Raw genomic sequence first — 23,017 nt, 5'->3', positions numbered from 1 at the left:
CCGTTCCCGGAAAAACGGTCATTGAAGTTACCAGAGAGTCTGAGGAAAGGTACATCCGGCAAATGATTGAACGTGTAGGCTGGACAGCGCTCTCGCAAGCATGCACTCCTGGGTGGTTCACTGGCAATGCTAAGCTGCTGAAAGAAGGAATGGGCGTATCGAGTTTGGTTTGGGGGACAGGAATCATTGACTATCGTAGCATGCTGGAGGGCTGGATGGCGAAAGGCAATCTCGATGGGCTGGCAGTCACATCGGCATCTGAGTAGTTCTGCCCCTGCGACACTTGAACAGTCCATGTTGCAACTCATAAAATCGGAAAATATTCGTATTTCATCTCAGTTACAAGTGGTAAAAGACCCAAGGCTCTCTCGGAATATCAAAGATAGCAGACCTGCTCACGAAATTGTACTGAATGGCTCTTGGACAAGTGTAAACTTTCGTCCGGACTCGTGTCGAGTTCCAAGTACTCCATTCAATGGCCACCGGCTGCTAGTTCCGCGATTTTATTAGCAGCCACGTCTCTTCCCGGCCGGACAATGGACTTCGCCAGACGCTTGGCATTGGTCCGCATCTCTATGCAGGAGGGGCCACCATCAAGCATCGTCAAGAATGCCTCAGTCAGTTCATCTTGAGAAATGCCAGGGGCAGCCTTATCATTCCCTCTTACGCCAAGTTTGAAACTCTCTGCAAGGGCTGCATAGTTGTAGCAATCCAGCCAGGCAGGCACAACAAGGTGTGCTACTCCAGCTCTGCATTCACAGGTCAGTAATTTTTCATATGGAAGCGAAATTCGAACGGAAGACATACGACACAGCCTCATGATAGGAGCTTGCTCCCCCATGGTGCACAGAGAGAACGACATGGCCAGTCTCCAGTAGACTCAAAGGATCAGCAGAAAGCCATTTCTCTACTCTCAGCCTACCCGATTTCACATGATCCTCGACCAAAGGCATCCAAACACCGTCTTCGAGCACGGGTTCGGTATTCGGCATGATCTTCCATAGAACCTGTACTTCAGTCCTCCCCAAAACAACCTTCAACGACCTGGCCATTGCCCTAGCTCGTTCCTCGTCATACCGGAAGAAACTCCCAAGATTGATCAATACCGTCGGCGCTTTACTCAACCATTTGGCAAGTTCTGGGTCTTGTTCTTCTGCTGTGGCGACCGAGATGGCAATAGGCCCTGTCGTTGTTACGTTGGAAGGGGTGCGGATCAGCGGGATAGAAGCGTTAGGAGTGTCTTGACAAATGAGATGGCCTAGAGGGGGGTCATGAAAATTGAAGTAAGAGATGGGATCGAGTAGGCCATTATCGTTCAAAAACTTTTGTTTTGACGCCTGATCTGGGCAAAATGTCATAGAATAGAGGAAGCAGGCAGCTTGGTAGATGTTGGAAGTTATAGAACTCCAGGGGATGGGAAACGTATGGGCGGAACCCATGCTGTTTGTATTGTTCGTCAGTTTGCAAGTCATTTGAAAGGACAAGGACAAGACAGAGCCTTACGCTGGAAACTTCCAAAGGCCACTCAACCACGGCTGTGTTGATCCAAATATGTCTGCGAGCACATTCGGCGCCAGAACAGCATGCAGCCTCCGCTCGCTCCTGGCCGCATCCATTGCGGGCCTCAGGAAGATATCAAGAACAACGACACCGGGATCCAGGTCTCGGATGAGGTCCCTCACAAAATTGTGCATTCGTAAATGATCCTCTCCGGTCCAGGGCGCAAGGTACACCTGCACTGCTTTCGTCACAGTGTCGATGCTACGAATGCCAGGCGGCCTAATGATCATCTCAGATGGCATCATCGTCGCAGGACCGAACTCAGGGCCAGGTAGCTCATGAAAAACCACATCACTCGACGAGGAGTTCTGTCTGCCTGCGTACGTGCGAATGCGATCGACTTTGGAGGCGAAGCTGGGGAATGAAGCGATATGAATCTTAATGTTGGGATGGTTCTCGAGCAGCGAGAATATCGTCGCGAGATGGACGTTCGAGAGACCATATTCAGTGTTGACTGCGAAGAGAATCGTGTCCGGCCTGCCCTTGACTGCTGTACGAGGCTTGCGCTTGGAGGTCTTGAGGTGAACGGAAACGAGCCCCCCCAGAATGCCCACAAAGGCCGCCGCATAGATTTGATTCCAGTCGGTCATGGTTTGGAAGAACTCGTTGCTTGTCAAGAATTGCCGACGCGATGGATCATTACGCTAGAAAGAGGTTTGGGGAGATGGTCTACATGTATTCGCCAGACTCAACGGCAATGCTCGCTATCGAGACGAGGCACTGCCCATCCTTGAGACAAATGGCGACATAGCGTGCTGTAATTGCTAGGGGCGAAATGTGCGCGTTTTAATCTCATCGTTGGCATCCGGCCACCGGCGTGGGTTTCGTCAGGCATAAACATGGAAGTGGAAGCTCGTTACTGCGCCGCAGGGAGCTTTCCCGGATAATTCAGGCTGACGTGAGATCCATTAACGTCGCTGATTTGCTGATGGGCTATTCGTCGCAAAAGTTGGTACTCGTACGACTCCTCGTTTTGGGACTTATGTGCGGCATCTTGCACGAAGGATTTCGCTTAAAACCTCGCATACCCAGAGGGGAAAATGGCCAAGCGGAGGGGCGGTAGGCTTCAAGGAAAGTCGTGCGCATCTGAAATATGAACATTTTCGATACCTCCAAATCGCGTGGTATACCGGCATGGATAAATTCCAGATCTGCTCTCAAACCTACCTGGGCAGTTCCGTGTATACACATTGACGTTTAACTACGACCGCACCATCGCCAAAAGAATTGATAAGACATCAGGTGAAAAGTTGCAGCCCAATGGAATATGACAAGCACAACCTTGGTAGTTAGATGGTTTATTTCTATGGGTGTTTCTTAGACACCGGGAGACCTCAAACAACAATCTTCGGCTAGTCTCTGTTGCCCGCCGAGATTGACGAAGGCTTCCGTGCCGGCCTCCTCAGCGGGGCCGATGTCGATCATCGGGATCCGGCCGGCCGGATTGTCGCGTTGAAGACCTTTCAGTTGGAATTTGGAGCCATCTCTGCCTACCAGCAAGTTGAAAACCCAAAGCATTTCAACATGTAGTACATCTCAAGCATTCGGCGGTATTGAAGGAGGAGACGCTTGTCTGTATTTGCTATTAGATCATCGTGCTGCAAACCGAATGGTTCTCTACATATGTTGTTGAGGTCGCCCCAATGAAGTTCTCCTCAGTTTATGACCCGTGACTGAACACCAGACGTTTTCATTGACTTTCCTGCATTCAGTGCCATGTTTCCTTCTAGAGCGGGGAATAGCGCGCTCGTTCGGCAAAATGCAACCGACCCCTGAGTTTGCCGCGGCGAGGTGGGAGAGACACCGTAAGCCGTGGGAAAACAGTGTGAGCGCCCGCAAAGCCCCTGACTCGCCGCTCCAAAACCCTGCGAAACCAGTGTTATCAACTCCCACTGACGGCGATAGCGGTGCCCAACGCCTCAATTGAGTGTCGTATATCATGAAGCTTTAGATTTACATTGCCGATTTATCCTGCTGTGAGCTTCATCTTACTCGATTCTAACAGTATTCCGAATCGGGGAGAAAATGTCGAAAAGAACGGATAACCCAAGTTGGCAATGGAGTCTGGGCCTTCCCCTAGCCGCAGCCGGCGTCTTGGCCTACTTCTGGTCTGGACAGCCAGGGGGACTGACTGCCAGTCAATCAACGAAGTCTAAGTACAGCCCGGCAGCGTCGGTCACAATCAACCAGGGCACCATTCTTGGCAGGCTAGTTACGGACGGTACGTTTCCTGAGCCTCTGGAGGGCTTCATGGGAATCCCGTACGCACTCCCACCGATCGGACAGTTACGATTCCGTCATGCCGTCCCTGTAGCCGCTGGAAACAGCACACTCGAGGCATTCGAATTGGGTCCAAGGTAGGTTTGAGCCAAGAAATAAAACCAGTCATGAGTTGATAAGCTAAAAAGGGGACTAGATGCCCTGGAAAGCAGCTCGTTCCCTTCACCGATGACGAATGGCTGGGCCCGGACTGGGAGAGTGAAGATTGCCTGACTATCAATGTATATCGTCCGAAAGGCCATACGGCCAGCGATAAGAAGCTTCCTGTCGCGGTGATGATCCCTGGGGGTGCATTCAACCGCGGAGCAGCTCGGATGCACAACACGCCATCGATGCTGGCTTGGTCTGAAGAGCCTTGGATTGGTGTCTCGATGCAGTATCGCATTGGTGTTGCGGGTGGCATGAACACAGCACTAACCAAAAAAGAAGGTGTCTTGAACCTGGGCCTCAAGGACATGTATGTGGCCTTAGAGTGGGTTCAGAAGAACATCGCTGCTTTTGGCGGTGACCCTGATGATGTAACCATCATGGGACTATCTGCTGCTGCTCACGGTGTAAGCTGCCTTGATTATGGAAAAGGTTTCCTACTAATCGATGTGTAGATTGGTCATCTGGTCATGGACATCAACCAGAAGAAGAAGCTTTTCCACAAGGCCATCATGGATTCCGGCGGTCACACTGCCCGAGTAGTTCACCCACCCGAGTCGAAGCTCAACGAGGCTCATTTTCGGGAGTTTCTCGGGCTCACTGGCTGCAACAACCGCCCCGAGCATGAGATTCTTCCGTGCCTTCGCGCGCTGCCCTCTTCGACAATCATTGAATCGGGCCAAAAGGTTTACGAGGAATCCAATCCGTCTGTTCGATGGGCTTGGCAACCTGTCCTCGACGGTGAAATCATCTCTCGGCGTCCCATTGATGCCTGGAAGTCTGGGAAGTGGAACAAGGTCCCTATCTTTACTGGATCTGCTCACAACGAGGGCGCGATGTACGTCCCCAAGGCAGCATCTTCACCTGATGATTTCACAGACTTCTTTCGCACTCTCCTCCCGCAGCTTTCACAGAAGGAGCTGGCTGAGCTGAACAAGCTCTACCCTGATCCTTCCAAGTACCCGGACTCAGAGTATGTCGAGACCCGCCCGCTTAATATCGGTGCGCAATACAAGCGTGCCGAAGCTGCCTACGGACACTACGCATACACCTGCCCTGTCCGGCAGACTGCGATTTGGGGAAGCAAATCTCCTGAGGATCCCCCGGTATACCTCTATCATTGGGCTCTCAACAAGACTGCTCTTTATGGGGCCAACCACGGTGATCAGATGCGGTATCAGACTTACAACGCCGAAGTGCGGTCTATCTCGCCCAAGCAAGACGAGATTGCCGGCTTGATGCATGCATATGCCACATCGTTCATCGTGCACGGGGACCCCAATAAGATTAAGGGCAAATTCGAGGAGCGTCCTGAGTGGTTGCCTTTTGCTGGCAACAAGGGAAAAGAGGCTGGAAAGACGATGATCTTTGGCGAGGGCAACGATGAGCGTGCTGGTGGCTCTAGTTTGGGAACCTCCGCTTATTTCGTAGATTACAAATGGGCAGAGAAGGAGTGTAACTTCTGGTGGAAGCAGACGGAAAACTTCGGGGATTGAGTGCAAGAAACGTGCCACGAATTCTCCTGACGCGCTTGTTCAGATGAATAGTTCTTTACATAGCGATGGCCTGATAAAGATTTCAATTGTCAAGTAAACCTTTTGCTGCTCATGACCCCTTGCCACTCGTTCTAGATACACTCTCCCAGCTTGCACATCTACTCCGATTTTGACAAGTGATAGGGAAACATGGGTCATTATTCGTATTCTAGTTGTACATGAAACGTATCTTCGTTCTCAAAGCGCATCAAAACATATCCCACAAGTTCGGGAAAAGCTCATCAATAATCGGAACTTCTGACGACATCATCAACTGCTGAAACTCCGGCACAGTCGCAGAGGGACTGTCCGCCGTCATCAACTTCTCGACAACCTCGGCGTACTGCGCCAAACAGAGGTCTCCCAGGTCCCAACCCGACTTCTGCTGATGCGACTGTAATGAATCAATCAGATTGTTCGCCAGCCTCAAAGACGCGCTTTGAGCCAGGCCAGCCGCCGTGTTCTCTGTTTCTAGCGCGCATCGTAATAGGAACGTGATCGCCGAGGTGAACGCGAACGCGCTGACGGGCAACCAAAAGTCGCTGAGGTGGATCTCTTCCAACTCCTGGACGAGAAGAACGATCTCCTCGGCAGCTCGGCGAACTTGGATGTACCGGTTGGTAAGTGCGTCGCCGAGGGCTGCATCTTCTTGCTTCTCAATGTCGAGCTCAATCCTTCTGCGGAGGAGCTTGGTTGATAGATAAGCTAGCCGGAGGTTTGCCGCGCCGGGGATGTGCAGGTTGTTGCCGCGGGTAATGATTCTTCTCACGTCGTCGCTCAGAGAATCTTCCCATTGGCCAAGACTGAGTTCTAGCCCGAGAGACGTCTGACCGTTATCTTGGTCACGATCCTGGTTGAGGTCGTATACGAATTCGAGGTACTTGTCGAGAACGCCTGTCAAGGTAACGAGAGCTATGAAAACTGAAGCAGCTCCGTTTTGCGCATCGCTTGCGTCTTTGCTTGTGAGAAACTCCAGTGTGGGATCTGGAACATCATACTGGAAGCGTTTGATTTGAGGCGGTGTGCCGTAAGCCAGACTAAGCCTGTTAAACATCGTATTAGCCATTGACCATCAGTACCTTGTTTAGAAAAAGTCTCACCATTTATCATGAACCACCAAGGCCCACCATATCTTCATTCTCAAACACTTCTCAGGGATAGAGATATTCCAGTCGGTTGGATCGCGATTGAGACCCAACGACTGTGCCAATGAAACAGCAGCACCAAGCTGGATCTCGTTCATGATCATAGATGTGGTTGGCCTGCCCCCGACATTGAGAATGATAGCGATAATTGTGGAGATCCCAGGTGAAATGTGCAGCTCCGAAAAGAGCGTCTCGGTTGCTTGGTTCCATATGAACCGGGAATCAGGGCAATATTCCGATGGCAAGTCTGGACAATTCTTCCAAAAGATCATCGAGTGAGCATAGAGAACTGACAACAAGGCCGGTGATATCCTGTCTCTAGCGGTTTGAAACTGGTGCTTGAAGGACACTTCATCTAGAAGCGGAAAGCAGATGTTGACTTTTTGGAAGTATCTACGCCACAGCCGTTAGCATTGTGGTTTGATGTTTAACGCATGATAAAGACATGCTTTGCCAAGAATCCTCTGATGTGGGGACGAGCTTCCATAGTCCAGCCCCCAATATCAGCAGGGGTTGCTCTCCTGGCCTGCGAAAAAAGAAACGTCTTCAACTTACAGATCAATAAGTGTCGATGTCCACGGCTCTAGCATCTTCTCCACAATCTGATACTTCTGCAACGGCGCCGTTTGCCGGGGCGAGAGACCGAAAGGCCGCTTCCGGACTGCGGTGAAGATAACAGGCTTCCGAATTCCACCGGACAAGTCCATTGATGAACGCGGCGTTTGTCCCACTTGCGATCCCAGCCTTGGCTTCACCACCCTGATCATCCTTTCATGAATGCTAGGTTCCGAGCTCAGGTAATCTGCTAGCACTTGCGTGTCGTTTGTAACCGCTGGACCAATGATGTGCGAGTTGTCTTCATCTTCAGGACTGTCCAAAGCCAGCATCAAGTGCGGATTATGCGGGCTCAGCACAGCTTTGGGACCCGGTGCTGATGTCGTGCTCGTCGGTGGAGACGTGGAGGTGGTCCTCACATGTATGCTGCTCTGGGGTGCCTTAGCTGCTGCGACAGCGAGAGGTTCCCTTCGACATGGCATGTTGGACTGGGGGGTAGGGTACGATTTCTGGACTTTCCCGGGGTTCAACGGCGCGCGCCCAGCGCTTCGAGGCGACGGCGGAAATTCGCAGTCAGTGCCGTAGACATGGCACATTTGACACGTCGAAGAGCTAATCCCCTCCTGCTGCTGGCATCGCGACTTGCGGCGCCGGCACTGCAAGCATGCTGGGCGCAAATGGGACCGGTACGGCCGGGGCGTCGGTTGGTCTCCTGATGCTGTAGACATTCTGCCCTTCCAGTGTCTGAGTTGTCCGTGTCTGAGCTCTGTTCTGTGGTTGCGGAGTCCGGATATCGGCTGATGACTCGGGCAAAGGTTGAGTGGGAGTTGCGTTGTTGATATTTCCCCGCGGAAAGCTCCACAACCATTATCATGGCTTAATCCCGATCAAAGACGCTAGTGCTCATATCTCTGTTAGTCAACGCGCAAGCTGATAAGGCGGAGGTTCACCGAGAAGACTCCACTTTGTCGTTTCCAGCAACAGATTCAGCACTTCGGCGGTCAAATCTGGACTCCGGGGCCATTCGGTTTACCGATGCCGCACAGTGCCCACGGTAACTCCACCCGCTCTCCACGTTAATGAACCCAGCGGCATGTAGGCCCCATCCCGACGCGGGGAAGCGTCTTGCAGTCTTCGGTTCCTTATCAAGTTATGGATCCTGTTACTGGGATAGCACGCTGGCTTGGCTGGAAGTTATCGCCTGACATGTTATCTGCAGCCTATGCCGTCTGGGACCCAAGTCTTCAGTAGTCAGCGCCTATCGGCATGTATCTTATCGAGTTGGTCAACGAGTCGTAGGCGCTATCAGTGCCACCACCGGGTATCATTTGCCCCTTGTAATGACAATGAATAAAAAGACCACCGCAACCTGGCAGTTTTCCGCTGCGGAAAAGTGTCGACAACTCGCCCTTGTCCGAGAGCTCAACAACTCCAACAACATTGCTGCATCTTGCCATTTGCAACCAAAACTAGCAATAATAGCAACTCCCTTTCACTAGGCCGAGTTGCATCCACTTCCTTCAATCGCGTGCTCGAGCACATCACCTCTAGGAGTAAGATACGACCCGCCAGGCTGGTCAGACTTCCCCGGACTCCACAATGGCCATCGAATCGTCTATGAACGAAGGGCAGCCGAAGCCCAAGGACCCTGAAATTGCGGAGAAGGCACCATCCATCGCGGCTAGTGTCGGCGAGGAGCTCAAGACCGGTCAAGTCGAGCTCCTCGATGAGGCCGAGGTTTTCCTGCAGCAGAATGGCATCCCCCACTCCCGGCTCAAGGAGCTCCTTGAGGATGAGGCCGCTCAAAAGAAGCTCGTTCGGCACATTGATCTGACCCTTCTTCCTTTGCTTATGGGAACAGTAGGTTCAATTGTATTACGTACTGCTTTGCACAGTCAACTAATCATCCCTCAGTACTTCTTGCAATACATCGACAAGCAGGCACTAAGCTACGGCGCCGTCTTCGACCTCTTCGAGACAACAAACACATCTCAGAGCCAGTACTCATGGCTTGCCAGCATCTTCTACTTCGCGTACCTTCTCGCAGAATGGCCGGCCAGCTACCTCGCTCAGCATTTTCCTACTGGCACCGTCGTTAGCGTCTTCGTCACTTGCTGGGGCATTGTTCTGACATGCACCGCCGCATCTCACAGTTTTGCCGGCCTCGCGGTCTGCCGATTTCTGTTGGGCATGTTTGAGGCTGTCATTACACCAGCTTTCATGCTTGTCACTAGCATGTGGTACACCCGAAAAGAGGCACCTGTGCGAGCCGGAGCATTTTACTGCTTCAACGGCATCGGTTCCATGGTCGGTGGCATCTTGTTCTACGGCGTTGGTCAGGCCGACGGATGGGATGTCTGGAGAATCATCTTCATCATCTGCGGTGGTATGACGGTCATCTGGGGCGTTGTCCTTTTCTTCTTCCTCCCCAACAACATTCTCACCGCCAAGCGCTACACGGTGGAGCAAAAGGCTCTGCTGATTGCTCGGAGCCAGAGCAACAAAACCGGTGTCTTCAGCAGCAAGATCAAGCCGGCACAGATCAAGGAGGCCTTCAAGGATATCCAGATTTGGTTGTTGTTCTTCTACACCCTACTCAACGAAATTGTCAACGGAGGTATTGCCAACTTCGGAAAACTGATCGTCAAGGGCTTTACCAAGGATGCTCTCTTGACTACTGCCTATGGTATTCCGTATGGTGCTTGGGTCGCCTTCTTCATTTTCACCGGACCTTTCTGTGCATCGAAGTTCAAGAACTTCCGCACAATTGTCATGATGACCTGGGTATTGCCCACACTCATTGCTGTTTCCCTCTTCTTGAAGCTGGACAGAGACAACAAGAACGGCCTGTTGATGGCCTACTACATCGTAAGTTAATCAAGGATTATGATATGAAACTATTGGCTAAGCCTTTGAAACAGAGCCCTTCCTTCGTCGGCGCCCTCGTCGTTGCCCTGCAGATGCCGGCTGCTAACGTTGCAGGATACACGAAACGTGTCACATCCACTGCTTTCGTCTTTCTGGCATACTGCGTAGGAAATATCATCGGACCTCAGGCCTTCCTTGCGTCAGAAGCCCCCATTTACGGCACTGGCTGCAAGGTTATCATGGGTTGCACTGCCGGTCAGGTCATTATTGCTATTGCGATTCGCATCCTGTTGAAGCGCCGCAACGCAAAGCGAGATGCCGAAGCGGCGGCCAGTGGACACGATGCCGCGGAGGAGGATGATGAAGTCTTGATGGATTTGACGGACTTCGAGAACAGGAAGTTCAGGTACTCCTACTAGAAACCTGACAACATGAGTTTGATAGCAAGCGACTTTGATACTTGATAATAACCAATGCCGTGGGCATGCAACTATTCCAATATTGCGTCAATTTCAGCGTTTGAGTGTTTACTCAGGGGCACTGCTGCGACCGAATGGTCCCCGACACAAGAGAGTTTCGACTCAATCGTATACGAAATTAACAAAGAGACTCAAATTCGGCTCGGATTGACATAAGCCACTTTAATTAATAGCAGGCAGCTTACCCAAGCTTGGCCCAAAATCCACTAATGAGGCTCGCAACTTCCGGGACTCTTTCTCTTACTACACCGTGTCCAACCTTGGGAACAACAGAAACATTTGTGAACCCAAGCTCGGTAAGCTGGCTTTCGCTGCACAGATCATCCAGTCCGCCCAAGACCGCAAGCGACGGGATTTTCGTCTCGACTGCTTTGGCAAACGCAGCGTCGTTGTCCAAGACATGACCATCTCTGAAGATCGCAATTACGGAAGCGGTGTGACCGGGATGCTCACGCATCTGCCACTCTCTCACTGCCTCAGCAACAACTTCGCCCATGGCCACCCTGTCCTTCCAGTCTGCGGGCACAAGCAGCTCGCCACCTTCGAGGAATCCCAGCACAAATTTCCGCGCACCAGCCTCATCAGAATTGTCCTTGCTCAAATATTGTTGTTCCTCCGCTGTGAAGTTGGCAGCATGAAGTAGACCAGCCGGCGCAACGAGAGTGAAACTCTGCACTCGTGCCGCTCTTGATGCAGTATATCCAGCCGTCAATGAGGCGCCGAAGGAGAAGCCTACAATGTGTGCGGAGGGCCAACTTAAATGATCCAGCAAATCGTCAATGAGTTGGTGGAACAGGCTCGCTTCATGCGGGACAACGGGCGTGTCGCTCAGTCCGTGACCCCAGAGGTCAACCAGGACGAAATGCGAGCCCGGGAACGATCCATGAAGGCTGCGGGCGAGAGGAAGCATGCCAAGGGCCGGAGTTTGCACGCCGTGAATGAACAGGACTCGCTCGGGCGTAGATGAGCCCTCGTCATCTGATGAGGGGGGCATCTCATAGTATGCGGCTTTACCAGTGGCAGTCTTCAGGAACTTGGCCGGCGGTAGGAGCGCACCGAAAGTCTCCGTGAAGGCCGCTTCGGAGGGCCCCTGTATCGGGGCTTTCGAGGTGGTGGTCGCCCCGCCCGGGCGGGGAAGAACGAGAAATTCGGAGCTATTAGACATGTTGTATAGAGGCCACAGAAGTGAGTGGTGAATCGAGGGTCTGTTGGTGTCTATGGAAGAAAGTGGCTGCCAGTAGTGTGGGCTGGAGAAGGCCCTATATGGGCAGGAGGGCACCTGGCACCAGGTGCCTCCACACCTCCCCTCAGGCCTAATAAGCCTGGCAGTTAGGTATCGTATAAGAAAAAAGAAGCCTCTAAAACGCTTAAATCTGTTGAGTTTTTGAAGTATTAAATAACTTAGTTAAACTCTAGATAATCCTTAGCTTCTTATGTTACGACCCGTTATGCATGGATAACAGTTAACCGACCCACTCGGGCGTCGGGCGGCTAGGACAGGACATTTGTACTGCAGGATCACGGGAACAACAGGGACTCACTCGGTAAACGGAAGAACTATGGTCCAAGTCACGTGACGATAAGATAACGATCAAATTGGATCAATATGATCCAACACGACTTGGGGGCCGAACGATCATTCTGGATCAGAATGATCCAGATCGACCCAAGGTACAAAGGAACATGTTCGGAATTAGACTTGTATATAGTATGACCCTGAGCCTGGCTCATGGTCAGACTTCCATAGCTCTTCAGCAATCAACTTAGTATTCATCCTCAGGATACTCTCAGCTTACCTTCACTGCGAATTACTTGTTGAGTCTAAGACTGATCACCTTAGCCTCTGAAGATCTGATCTACTGTTAGCCTACAACCTACGACCCAGACCACGACCAAGTGTACTGTTATTACGTCTCAATCCCCAGCTTCTGTTAGCAGACTCTACTGTCGGATAGCTGACCGTAACATCTTATTAGTCTATTAGCCTAGATTAATCCTTCTCTAGTGCTAGCTATATCCTCCCCTTAAAGTGCTGATCTGCTGAGAATACTAGAAGCACCCTTAATAAAGATAGAGGTATTACTACTACTATAGCTACTGTTAGTAGTAGCGCTAAGATTATAGTAGGTATTAGTATAGGAGTAGTATGTTACGACCCGTTATGCATGGATAACAGTTGACCGACCCACTTGGGCATCGGGCGGCTAGGACAGGACATTTGTTCTGCAGGATCACGGGAACAACAGGGACTCAATCGGAACGGAAGAACTATGGCACAAAGTCACGTGACGATAAGATAAGAGATTAGATCCGTACGCCAAGGATACGGAGGCCGTACTTCACAGAGACGGGCTCCGTCAGAACAAAGAACGGTAAAAAGGACAAGAGGTACTGTTCAGGACTTGTATATAGTATGACCTGAGCCTGGCTCATGGTCAGACTTCCATAGCTCTTCAGCAATCAACTTAGTATTCATCCTCACGGATACTCTCAGCTTACCTTCACTGCGAATTACTTGTTGAGCCTAAGACTGATCACCTTAGCCTCTGACGACCGATCTACTATCAGCCTACGACCTACGACTCAGACCACGACCTCAGTGTACTGTTATAACGTGTCAATCCCCAGCTTCTGTTAGCAGACCCTACTGTCGGATAGCTGACCGTAACATAGTAGTTAGCCTTCTCTAATAGGCTTACGTAGTGAGGATAAGTAAGAAAGATAAGTTCTAAGTAGGTAAAGTAGTATTGACTAGCTAAGTAGGTAGTATAGCTATAATGAGGATACTTATTATAGTTAATATTATTATAGTCCTTATATAGGTTATTACTCTTAATGCTAGAGAGGCTATACTTATTAGCTAACTTAATAGTGTTAGCCTTATAGTATATATTATTAAGGAGGTTTTAAAGCTTTACCTCTTTAGGGTTAATAGTAGAGTACTTATTATAAAGTGCTAATAAGGCGTTATTACTATAAATTAAGTTTAATAGGAAGTAGAAGTAAAGTAGCTTATAGTTAGTAATAAGGTTACTAATATAGTAGTTTATAGTATAAAAAGATTTAAGATATTTAAAGAGATCTTTAGTATTATAGATATTAAGTTAAGTATAGTTATAAATAAGGTTAGTAATAGTATTACTAGAGACTTTAGGTATAAGAGCTTTAATCTTACTTATAAGCTTATAAAGTTATCAGCTATTAACAGCAGGGTCCTAGCTAGTACCCTTAAGATGTAGTAGGATAGAGCTAATACTATTAATAAGGATACTATAAGTAGAGGTGTAGCCCTTATGCTACTTCTCTTAAGTATTAGTAGTAGTAGGTCTAGTAATATCCTTCTTAGTATAAGTAAGGATATTGTTACGACCCGTTATGCATGGATAACAGTTAACCGCAACCCACTCGGGCGTCGGGCGGCTAGGACAGGACATTTGTACTCTGCAGGATCACGGGAACAACAGGGACTCACTCAGGAACGGAAGAACTATGGTATAGGTCACGTGATGATAAGGAATGAGCATAGATAAGGGACCCACAATGAGCGCTCAGTGGAGACTAGAATGAGCGCTCATCCCACTCTAGAATGAGCGCTCATAGTGACAAGGGGCACAGCGCTCATGAACAAGCAGAACTGTTCATATAAGACTTATATATATAGTATGACCCTGAGCCTGGCTCATGGTCAGACTTCCATAGCTCTTCAGCAATCAACTTAGTATTCATCCTCACGGATACTCTCAGCTTACCTTCACTGCGAATTACTTGTTGAGCCTAAGACTGATCACCTTAGCCTCTGACGACCGATCTACTATCAGCCTACGACCTACGACTCAGACCACGACCTCAGTGAACTGTTATAACGTGTCAATCCCCAGCTTCTGTTAGCAGACCCTACTGTCGGATAGCTGACCGTAACAGATATCCTCCTTATTAAGAAAGGCCTTAACAGCTAAAATCTAATAGCAGTAGTTCTTCTCACTTAGGAGGATTAGAAAGCTATTAAGGCGTGAAGGAGTAGAGGCTATTATTATAAGGGATCCTTATTATAAAAAGTAGGTAGGTAGGGTTGAGAAGGTTAAATTTTCCCTATTATAGAGGTAGTATGAGGGTAAAGTTAGCAGAAAGTTAACTTAGGCTGAAAAAATCCTTATTATAGGTGGTTGCTACTTAGCCTAATTAGGTAAAGCGGTTGATTATTGTGGGTAGCGGTTATATTAGAGGTATGAAATTTACTGTTTTTAAGGTTAATTGCAGCGCTACGTGCGCGTTATTAATAATTAATCAAAAGGTTATTATATAGGTAAAAAAGAAAAGAGTGAAAAAATTAACTCTAAATAGCTTTAATAGCAGCAGAGTAGGCGTAGGCTTATAACCTATAGAGGCTATAGAAGTAAGTAGTGAATTAAGGGTTTGTTAGTGTCTATAGAAGAAAGTGGCTGCTAGTAGTGTAGGCTAGAGAAGGCCCTATAGGCAGGAGGGCACCTGACACTAGGTGCCTCTATATGTTGAGTTAGGGATATGTGATAAATAGTAATGTGGCTCCAGTTGTAATGCGGCTTTTCTGGTGTTGAAAATAAAGACTCTAGATGTTAGCGCTAGGGCGTAGAGGTGGAGACGCTAAGACCCTGCGAGATAGTAGTTAGCTAGGCCTAAGCCTAAGGCCTAAATCTTAGCCTAAATCCTACCTTTATATAAGGGATTAGCTATACTACTTTATAGCTAGCTATACTTAACGTTTATAACTAGATTAATTAAGCTACTTTATATAAGTTATAAACTTTCTAAATACCTAAATCTATTTACTAAATAGTAAAATTATTCTTAAATAGTGTAAGGGGCTGGCCCCTAGGCTTGTTCAACGTAGAGGTGCCGTCGATTGACTATTCTAAGCTGAAGAAGGAAGAAAGGACTTTACAGGGATAGGCACCTAACAGCGGTGAAGCAGGCCGGGTTAGGCGGCGTACTGCGGCAGAATAGTGGGTCCAACGGAGCCGGATCTCGGTAACTGCTCCGGCGCAGCCGGAGATATCAATCCGGGCTCTAGCCCGTGACAAATAGTTATTAAAACTCTAACTTTATAGTTTAATAATTACTAAAAAGTAATTAATAAATTACTAAGTTATTAAAAATAATACTTCTAAGTAGAGATTATAGCTATTATAATAATAATAATATTTATAAAATCTTTTTAACTTTTAAATTATTAAAATTAATAATTATTTAATAATTATTATAGTTAACGTAAATGATAAGCGAGCCGAACAGACAAGCGAGCCGAACACCCAACCGCAACCACAGCATCTTCTTACTTCTACCACACGTCAATCCCACAATAACAATGGCATCAACACAAAAAGAAGCTCAAGTGGTCCTAGCAGTCCAAGCTATCAAAAACACACCAAGTCTCAGTATCCGAGAGGCTGCCCGGATCTACTCAGTCCCAGATACAACGTTATACGATCGATTGAAGGGAAGATCATCACGACGCGACACCACGCCTAACTCGCGGAAATTGACTACGCTCGAAGTTATATTTGTGGTTATTTGATGATTATATTTATAATGTGGTTGCGGTTGGGTGTTCGGCTCGCTTGTCTGTTCGGCTCGCTTATCATTTACGTTAATAATTACTTATAACTATTATTTAAACCTCTTTTAAATTACTAAATTAACTAAATAAATTAATATAAGTTATCTTTAATTAATAATCTAACTTTTTTTTTTAGTTTTACTAAAAGAAGATTATTTTAATTAAATCTTTTTAATTTTTTTATTAATTTTATAGTTAAAATAACTATATAAAAAATAGTTAATAAGAGATTAAGTTAACGTTAGCTTTACTTAGAGTATTAGAAATATTAGCTAAAAAAGAGGTATAAAATAGTAGTTAGCTAAACTTAAGCTTAAAGCTTAAATCCTAGCCTAAATCCTACCTTTATATAAAGGATTAGTTATACTACTTTATAGCTAGCTACGCCTAGTACTTATAGTTAGATTAATTAAGCCACTTCACGCAGACCCTTATTAATAGGATCCACACCTTCACTAAGGTAAGGTAGGCATTAAAGGATCCTTGATATAGCTATACGTTTCCTTGATCAACATGGTCTGAAACCAGAAGTAAATCAATATGCAAAGAAAGAGTGCAAAACCAGACTGTCTAGGAGAAGTAAGCTGCCCATCCTTTCAACACTGGGAACGCATCGGAAGAAGTCCCGGACAAGGAAATGCGGAGATGTGGGGCCGACCGATTGACTGCCGGGAGAATTAAACACTACACGTCGTCGAAGCAAACAAATTTGAAAGCAACCACTGTTATTAGACATTATATACACCGAAGAAAGGTCATGAAATATCCGAGATACACCCCTGTGCGGAGCTGGTTTCCCGCCGGAAAGTTCTTGTTTCATCCGTCCGTGAAAACGAAACAGCACAACTCGAAGTTGCGAATACCTACAATTATTTCCTCAGACTCCAATGCAGGCATATGTGTTTGCCCATAGTCTCGTGCAGCTTGATCCAGCAGCAGGGTTCCACTTTGTGAAGTCGCTGGTCGAGATCTTGTTGTTCGCCGCGATGACGGCACAGGTCTCGCCGGGCTTGACGAAGTGGAACTTTTCGCAGTTTCCAATCATGCCCGCCTGGAACGGGGCCGGAGTCGCCACGCCGTTGCCACCCTGGTTCGGGGTCGGAGGGGATGGAGCGGTGCCGACGACGCCGGTGCAGACGTAGTATCCGAGCCAGAGGGATGAGCAGGCGGCGCCGCCCGTCTGCGGATTCCAGGCGCTGAACTGCGTGGTGGAGATGCCGGTCTTGGAGGCGACGATGGCGCAAGTGTCTCCCGAGACGATCTTGTCGAAGCGGTTGCAGTTTCCTACCATATCGGGCTGTGTCGGCTCTTGCGTGACGATGCCGTTGCCCTGGGTGATCGTGGCAGATGGGGGTGGGTTGGGCTGGGAGCTGCTGATAAGCCCGACGCAAACGTGGTAGTCGAGCCACAGAGACTGGCAAGCGGAGCCGATGGTCGGATTCCACTTCATGAAATCCGAGAGAACAACGCCATACTTGTGGCCATCTTTCCAGCCTCCACAGCTGTTAACCGAGGGGTTTTACACACGTTCTGGGTCACAGGATATTTCGGTCGCGGTCAGCCGGCTTGACGCACCCATTTGTCAAAGTCTTCCATTGTCAGTCCACTCCATTGAACCACAACCTCGCAGGGAAGCCCGTCGTCTGCATCCCACCAGCAGCTACAGTTTGGCTCGGTGCTGGGATCGAATGTCAGGCTCGGGCTGGGACTGCCGCCTCGCCGCTGGAGGGGGAGGCTGGCTGAGCTTCCGAGAGTAGCGAGGACGCCAGTACCGACGCTGAGAATGAAAGCTCGGTTGGAAATTTTGTGGAAAGAATGATGCGATCTGAAGACAATGAAGAGACGAAAATGAGAGCTGTGTCTTGTCTGATCAAAACAAGGACGAGCACTGTAAACATCCCCTTATATAAGACTTCAGTGCTTGTATTTGGCGTCATGACAAACTCACTACATTTTCACTGTTATTGACACGAGATTTAAAATTCTTTTCGGCCTGCATTGCCAGTAGCCTCTTCTTCCGACACCTCGGCCTGAATTATCACGAGACTCGATACCTGCAGAGTAGTAACATACGGAGGCCAGAGCAATGCAGAAGCGAAATTAGAGTTAAGCATAAGATACCCTAGACCAGGCCCTGTCAGGAAGACGACGTGGGGTAACGGGGCCAGCCAAGAACTGGTGGTCTGTCACACTCGTCACCAAGGGTCTTGTGAGAACCCATCCTTCAAGGGGTGGGCTTATACTTCCAACAGACTTATTTGATGCATGAGGTCAACGTGGCATTTCTATCGCATAGGCAAGAAGTAGTGCGATGCAAGATCCGTGACCAAGTACCAATGTATACGCCCATCTTGGGGTCGCTTGTCTTCCAACCGGACGACATTGCCCCTCTGAGGATTTCAGTCGCAACCGAAATAGCCGTCGCCCAGTCGAAGCAACCCTGGTTACGTGGCTCGCCTCCTTTGCCGCAGGTAGGTATAATTACACAAGTCTCGGCCGTCAGTTGGTTACGGCTACACTCAACCCTCAATTCTCACAGCTTTGTATCTTGGTGCCCTGCAAGGCCGGAGCGGGTCCGAATCAATTTACGATGCGTACGATTCCCCCCATACACGTCGTCTCGGCTCTGATTCTGCTGCTGCATTTCCTGACCACTTGCGCCGCCTCGCCAGCGGACATCGAAGTCGACTTGGTGTTCCCGGTGGCCAACGAGACGGATAAGCACATTTGGCCTTTTCCGATCATCTTCGCGGCCCGGGAACGCTTCCCAGCTGTGGCAGGAAAACGAAGAGATCGCTCCCTTTCAGATTGATTGGTCTCTGAGTGGTTTCCCGGACAAAAGAGATCTTATCAATGGCGGCCGGAGGTTTGGATCAGGGAGCTGGTGGAGCCTCACGGAGCCTGGTCCTTGCCCAGAGGACGGCGTTCACATGGTCTTTGGAAGCCCAAACAGCAAAATGATCAACGGCACGGAGAGGGTTTTCTTACTGGATTACACCACAATATTGATCAACGCCTGCTCTCCACACAGTTCCGTGCGTCCGAGGCCGGTCTATGCCTCGGATCAGATCACATTCTATCTAGGCCCGGATTCTACTCGGCTGCCCGACTTCGCCGACATAGCATATTCATGCCCCGTTCCCATCACCAACTTCGAATTCGACGACCTTGGAAGATCCTTAGGAGAGCGATGCATGAAGATGGCTCCCACTCGCGAGGCGAATCCCTGCGGGCTGAAGCAAAACGAAGAGGACCTGGCGAACCGCACAAGGACGGCTATGCTTGGCTTCGCGGGATGTCCAAACGGGACGTGGCCTGACCCTGAAGGCATGTTGGGCCCTCGCTTCTGCAATGTTCCTGAAAGTTCGGCTAGTGGTAGGGACTTCAGTGGCAAAGCGTTGGTCTTGTCAGTTGTTGCGTATATCTTTGCAACAGGGAGCATGTGATAGTGATGGGATCCTAGGCCTAAGATATTACCCTTGGTAGCGCTCAGGGAAAAGGTTGCGCAACCAAGCAGCCTTCCAAGCGACCCAATGGACCCTTCTTCAAGCTTTGGGCGCTGCAACGTGCATTTGTTGGCAAACGTGATGCGAAATCGTTGCAGTGCATGGCTAGAGCCAGCCCTCCCAGTGATGATGACGGCAACCGGATTGACTGTCCATCTTTGACGCCGGCAGTAAATTTATAACGAGAGGAGCACAATGATTACCAAGGGCCACAATGGACCACCTTCTTGCCACTCATCTCACCTCTGAGAGCCAAACAACCTTTATTGCTAAGTCTAAGGTAGGCTTCAAGATCTCGAGAAAAATGAATTCAGTTCTGGTACCTTAGTCAATTTGGTTCTCGGACATGAGTATAAGCTACAACTGATGCTATAACTTGAAGGTCGAAGGCCTACCTGTTGAATCCGCATCATGGAAGACGTGTTTGAAAGCTGAGCTACATGTATGTTAAGTCACGATATCATGTCCACTTCCAAGATCCGATTTAATTCAGTGAAGTCTTTGTTATGTTGTGCAAAATACCGCTATGGTACAACAGAGGATGGGCAAGAACGCTCTGGGCAGGCCGAGAGCCAATCAAATGGCAACAGGCTGAACCGAATTTGTTCTGAGAATTTCACTCCAAGTTCACAATGAATGCTCCTCTCAGATCGAAATCTTAGGTCCTGTTTAGCGGGGGATCGGCGCAACATGGAGAATTCACGTACGGTCAGCCCGACTCGGACAACGTGGACGTGGACTTCGGACTCTCATGTTGGTTTCTGTTCGTGTTTTCATCTTCAAAGTGGAAACAGAGGTGACTCTTAATTTTCATTTTCATATCCACCAGAATGAATCATGCGTCCCGGACTTACGGGTTTATCTGCAAGCTAATCCCACCGAGGGAGTACGTGCTTCAAAGCAACCCCACAACACTCAATGAGAGCATGGATTTGGTCTGAGGCATCAAAACGATCACAGCAGTTCCAAAATACAGTTCAGTAATCATGTAAAACATGGTGTCGCGAGCGGGTCTTGAAACATGCACTGAAAGTAGACATCCGACCGACTTACTAATATGGACCCGAAAACTAATTCTGCCGAGATATATGTTGTTCATCTTCAATACCTTGAAAGTCCAATGATCCGGGCACGAGTTCCGAGAGTCTGATTCACTTATATAAACTTGGCTCGCACATTGAACCAATCACGCAAATTTCCAACACGACATTACCAGACGCTTTCTCGGCATTCACTACTTTCCATTTTTGAAAATGACTTCCTTGGTCCCCAAAATCGACTCCTCTACTAAAACCGACGACTTTGCACTTCACGATGGCGGGGACACCATACACTGCAATGATCTCAGATGGCTGCCTCTAGCGCCCAAGGTCTGGATCAAGCTAGTGAAACTCTCTCCCGAAACAGGCTCTTATACTGTTATCGTCCGCGCGGAGAAGGGAGGAGTTCTTCCTCGGCATCGACACATCGAAAGCGCGGAGATCTATGTCATTCGAGGCGACGGCAAGCACCCTCAAACGGGACATTTCGCAAAGGGAGACTATGTATCTGAGAGGAAGGGCGCGGTCCATGACCCGCTTGTGTTCGAGGATGAGGTGGAGATGTTGATGATGAGCAATGGCCCCTCGGCTTTCATTGATGATGAGGGTCGTGAATTATTTTTGATGGATGTTTCCATGCTTCAACACCTGGCAGATTCGACTTCCGAAGAATTGTAATTGGGTGGAGATTTGAACATGTCGTGAACGAGTCTTCGATTGGCAGTGGAACTCAGCCTGGACGTGTAGGTAAGAGCTTCTTCTAAGCATGTAGTTGAACGCGACTGAACACCGGCTGGAACAGGAAAGCGGGCGTCTGGTATGTGCTGATGACAATGGGAATACAACTCTAAGTCTATTTTCGGAAGCATGGCGGGCCAAGGCACCCATGTCTGACGTCTATGATTGAGAAAAAGTCCCAAAACTCCAAATAGTCTATCGCTAGATCGCTCAATGCAAGGTAACGCTCATCATCTAAAGCTTCGCAATTCCAAATCCATCTCTCTTTGAGCGTCCGAGCAATCCTCTGTTGAGCTCCTTCAGGCTGGCGGTGCCCATCAACGCCATGGTTCTGTGAAGCTCTCGCTCAAGGATGTGGAGCACTCCCTCAACACCCTTCTGACCGTCCCATGCCAAGCCCCAAAGAGCAGTGCGTCCGATGAGACACAGGTCAGCGCCAAGAGACAGCGCCTTGAAGACGTCGCTTCCTCGAGTGATGCCTCCGTCGAAGATGACGGGTATCCTGCCCCTCACCGCATCAACAATCTCGGGCAATGCCTCCAGTGTCGCCGGGACGTCATCCAGTTGGCGACCACCGTGGTTCGAAACGACAACTCCATCGCAACCAGCCTCCACGGCCCGTTGAGCATCCTCAGCCGTGATGATGCCCTTGACAAGAATCTTCATCTTCGTTTGCGACTTGAGCCAAGGGATGACCTCGTTCCACTCCAGGCTAGCATCGACAAGCGAGCCGTGGTACTCATCCACGATCTTGTTGTACTCCGCCGCCGTCTCCGCGCGCAGGAGCATGTTGGCTCTGGAAATGGCACCGACCTTCCGCGACTCCATGTTCGCCATTGACAGACCAGCCGGGAGGGTCAAGGGCGTCTTGCGCTCCTGCAGACGGTTTCCGAGGACGACGGTGTCGACAGTGAGGACAAGCGCTTCGTAGCCAGCGTTTTCGGCACGCTTGATCAGGCCTGAGGTAAGCTCGCGGTTGCCTAGGAAGTAGAGCTGGAACCACGGCTTCGGGTACTCGGGGCCGCGGTCGGGGAGAACTTTCGCGACATCTTCGAGAGAGGTGGTGGCGTTGCTGGAGAGGGTGAGGTTGGTTCCGAGATTTGAGGCGGCGCGGGCGACGTCGAGCTCGCCTTCGCCGCCAACGAGTCGTTGGTATGCGCTCGGCGCGATCGCGATCGGGATGTCGTAACGCTTGCCGAAGATCGTTGTTGAGGTGTCGATCTTTGAGACGTTTCTGAGTGTCTGAGGGCGGAGGAGGAGCCTGCAAGACCGATCAGTCAATTGAATGACACGGAGTGAGGCGAAATTCTTACTCTCTGTACACAGCTTGATTGCGCTCACGAGTGTGCTCATCGTCGGCGCCGGTGGTGTAGTAGTCCCATACTGGCTTTGGCAGACGCGCCTTGGCGATCTCGTACGCGTCGGCGACGGTCACTACCTTCGGAGTCACTTCTTTGATAGTCATGTTGAACGTGTTGTCGTGAAAGAAAGTGAGCGGTAAATTAAAATCGGGTGGATTGTGGCGGAGACCTAGTATTTGTTTATCGGGCCAGGGGTAAGCACTTGCTGTA

The 23,017-nt window shown here is 49.3% G+C and overlaps 8 protein-coding genes across 8 annotated transcripts; 3 read left to right on the top strand and 5 right to left on the bottom strand.

Moving 5' to 3' along the window:
• Positions 1-472: 472 nt before the first annotated feature.
• On the bottom strand, positions 473-2,150 carry sdnJ-1 (Glycosyltransferase sdnJ; the record flags this gene model as incomplete). Its single annotated transcript, XM_032029497.1, has 3 exons — positions 473-749; positions 808-1,440; positions 1,504-2,150. The coding sequence occupies 3 exons, from the start codon at positions 2,148-2,150 to the stop codon at positions 473-475; spliced, it is 1,557 nt and encodes a 518-aa protein (XP_031890996.1).
• A 1,435-nt stretch (positions 2,151-3,585) lies between these two features.
• On the top strand, positions 3,586-5,483 carry LIP2-1-1 (Lipase 2; the record flags this gene model as incomplete). Its single annotated transcript, XM_032029496.1, has 3 exons — positions 3,586-3,917; positions 3,977-4,394; positions 4,443-5,483. 3 exons carry the CDS (start codon positions 3,586-3,588, stop codon positions 5,481-5,483), a joined length of 1,791 nt encoding a protein of 596 aa, XP_031890989.1.
• A 247-nt stretch (positions 5,484-5,730) lies between these two features.
• On the bottom strand, positions 5,731-7,374 carry CGGC5_v014623 (putative transcriptional regulatory protein; the record flags this gene model as incomplete). Its single annotated transcript, XM_032029495.1, has 3 exons — positions 5,731-6,565; positions 6,623-7,060; positions 7,223-7,374. 3 exons carry the CDS (start codon positions 7,372-7,374, stop codon positions 5,731-5,733), a joined length of 1,425 nt encoding a protein of 474 aa, XP_031890988.1.
• A 1,447-nt stretch (positions 7,375-8,821) lies between these two features.
• On the top strand, positions 8,822-10,509 carry CGGC5_v014622 (putative transporter; the record flags this gene model as incomplete). The annotated part of the gene is made up of 3 exons (XM_032029494.1): positions 8,822-9,082; positions 9,137-10,090; positions 10,144-10,509. 3 exons carry the CDS (start codon positions 8,822-8,824, stop codon positions 10,507-10,509), a joined length of 1,581 nt encoding a protein of 526 aa, XP_031890991.1.
• Positions 10,510-10,750: 241 nt separating this feature from the next.
• menH (putative 2-succinyl-6-hydroxy-2,4-cyclohexadiene-1-carboxylate synthase) lies at positions 10,751-11,734 on the bottom strand (the record flags this gene model as incomplete). The annotated part of the gene is made up of 1 exon (XM_032029493.1): positions 10,751-11,734. One exon carries the CDS (start codon positions 11,732-11,734, stop codon positions 10,751-10,753), a length of 984 nt encoding a protein of 327 aa, XP_031890990.1.
• Positions 11,735-17,039: 5,305 nt separating this feature from the next.
• CGGC5_v014620 (LysM domain-containing protein) lies at positions 17,040-17,612 on the bottom strand (the record flags this gene model as incomplete). The annotated part of the gene is made up of 1 exon (XM_032029492.1): positions 17,040-17,612. One exon carries the CDS (start codon positions 17,610-17,612, stop codon positions 17,040-17,042), a length of 573 nt encoding a protein of 190 aa, XP_031890993.1.
• Positions 17,613-20,921: 3,309 nt separating this feature from the next.
• On the top strand, positions 20,922-21,386 carry dke1 (Acetylacetone-cleaving enzyme; the record flags this gene model as incomplete). Its single annotated transcript, XM_032029490.1, has 1 exon — positions 20,922-21,386. The coding sequence occupies one exon, from the start codon at positions 20,922-20,924 to the stop codon at positions 21,384-21,386; it is 465 nt and encodes a 154-aa protein (XP_031890995.1).
• A 294-nt stretch (positions 21,387-21,680) lies between these two features.
• GLO5 (Peroxisomal (S)-2-hydroxy-acid oxidase GLO5) lies at positions 21,681-22,911 on the bottom strand (the record flags this gene model as incomplete). The annotated part of the gene is made up of 2 exons (XM_032029489.1): positions 21,681-22,707; positions 22,760-22,911. The coding sequence occupies 2 exons, from the start codon at positions 22,909-22,911 to the stop codon at positions 21,681-21,683; spliced, it is 1,179 nt and encodes a 392-aa protein (XP_031890994.1).
• Between the last annotated feature and the right edge of the window lie 106 nt (positions 22,912-23,017).

The sequence above is a fragment of the Colletotrichum fructicola genome (assembly GCF_000319635.2).
Source record: "Colletotrichum fructicola Nara gc5 chromosome Unknown KSG_Nara_v1_contig09, whole genome shotgun sequence".
NCBI lineage: Eukaryota > Fungi > Ascomycota > Sordariomycetes > Glomerellales > Glomerellaceae > Colletotrichum > Colletotrichum fructicola.
The sequence above is the reverse complement of the archived record's forward strand: the minus strand, read 5'-3'. Positions and strand labels throughout refer to the sequence as shown.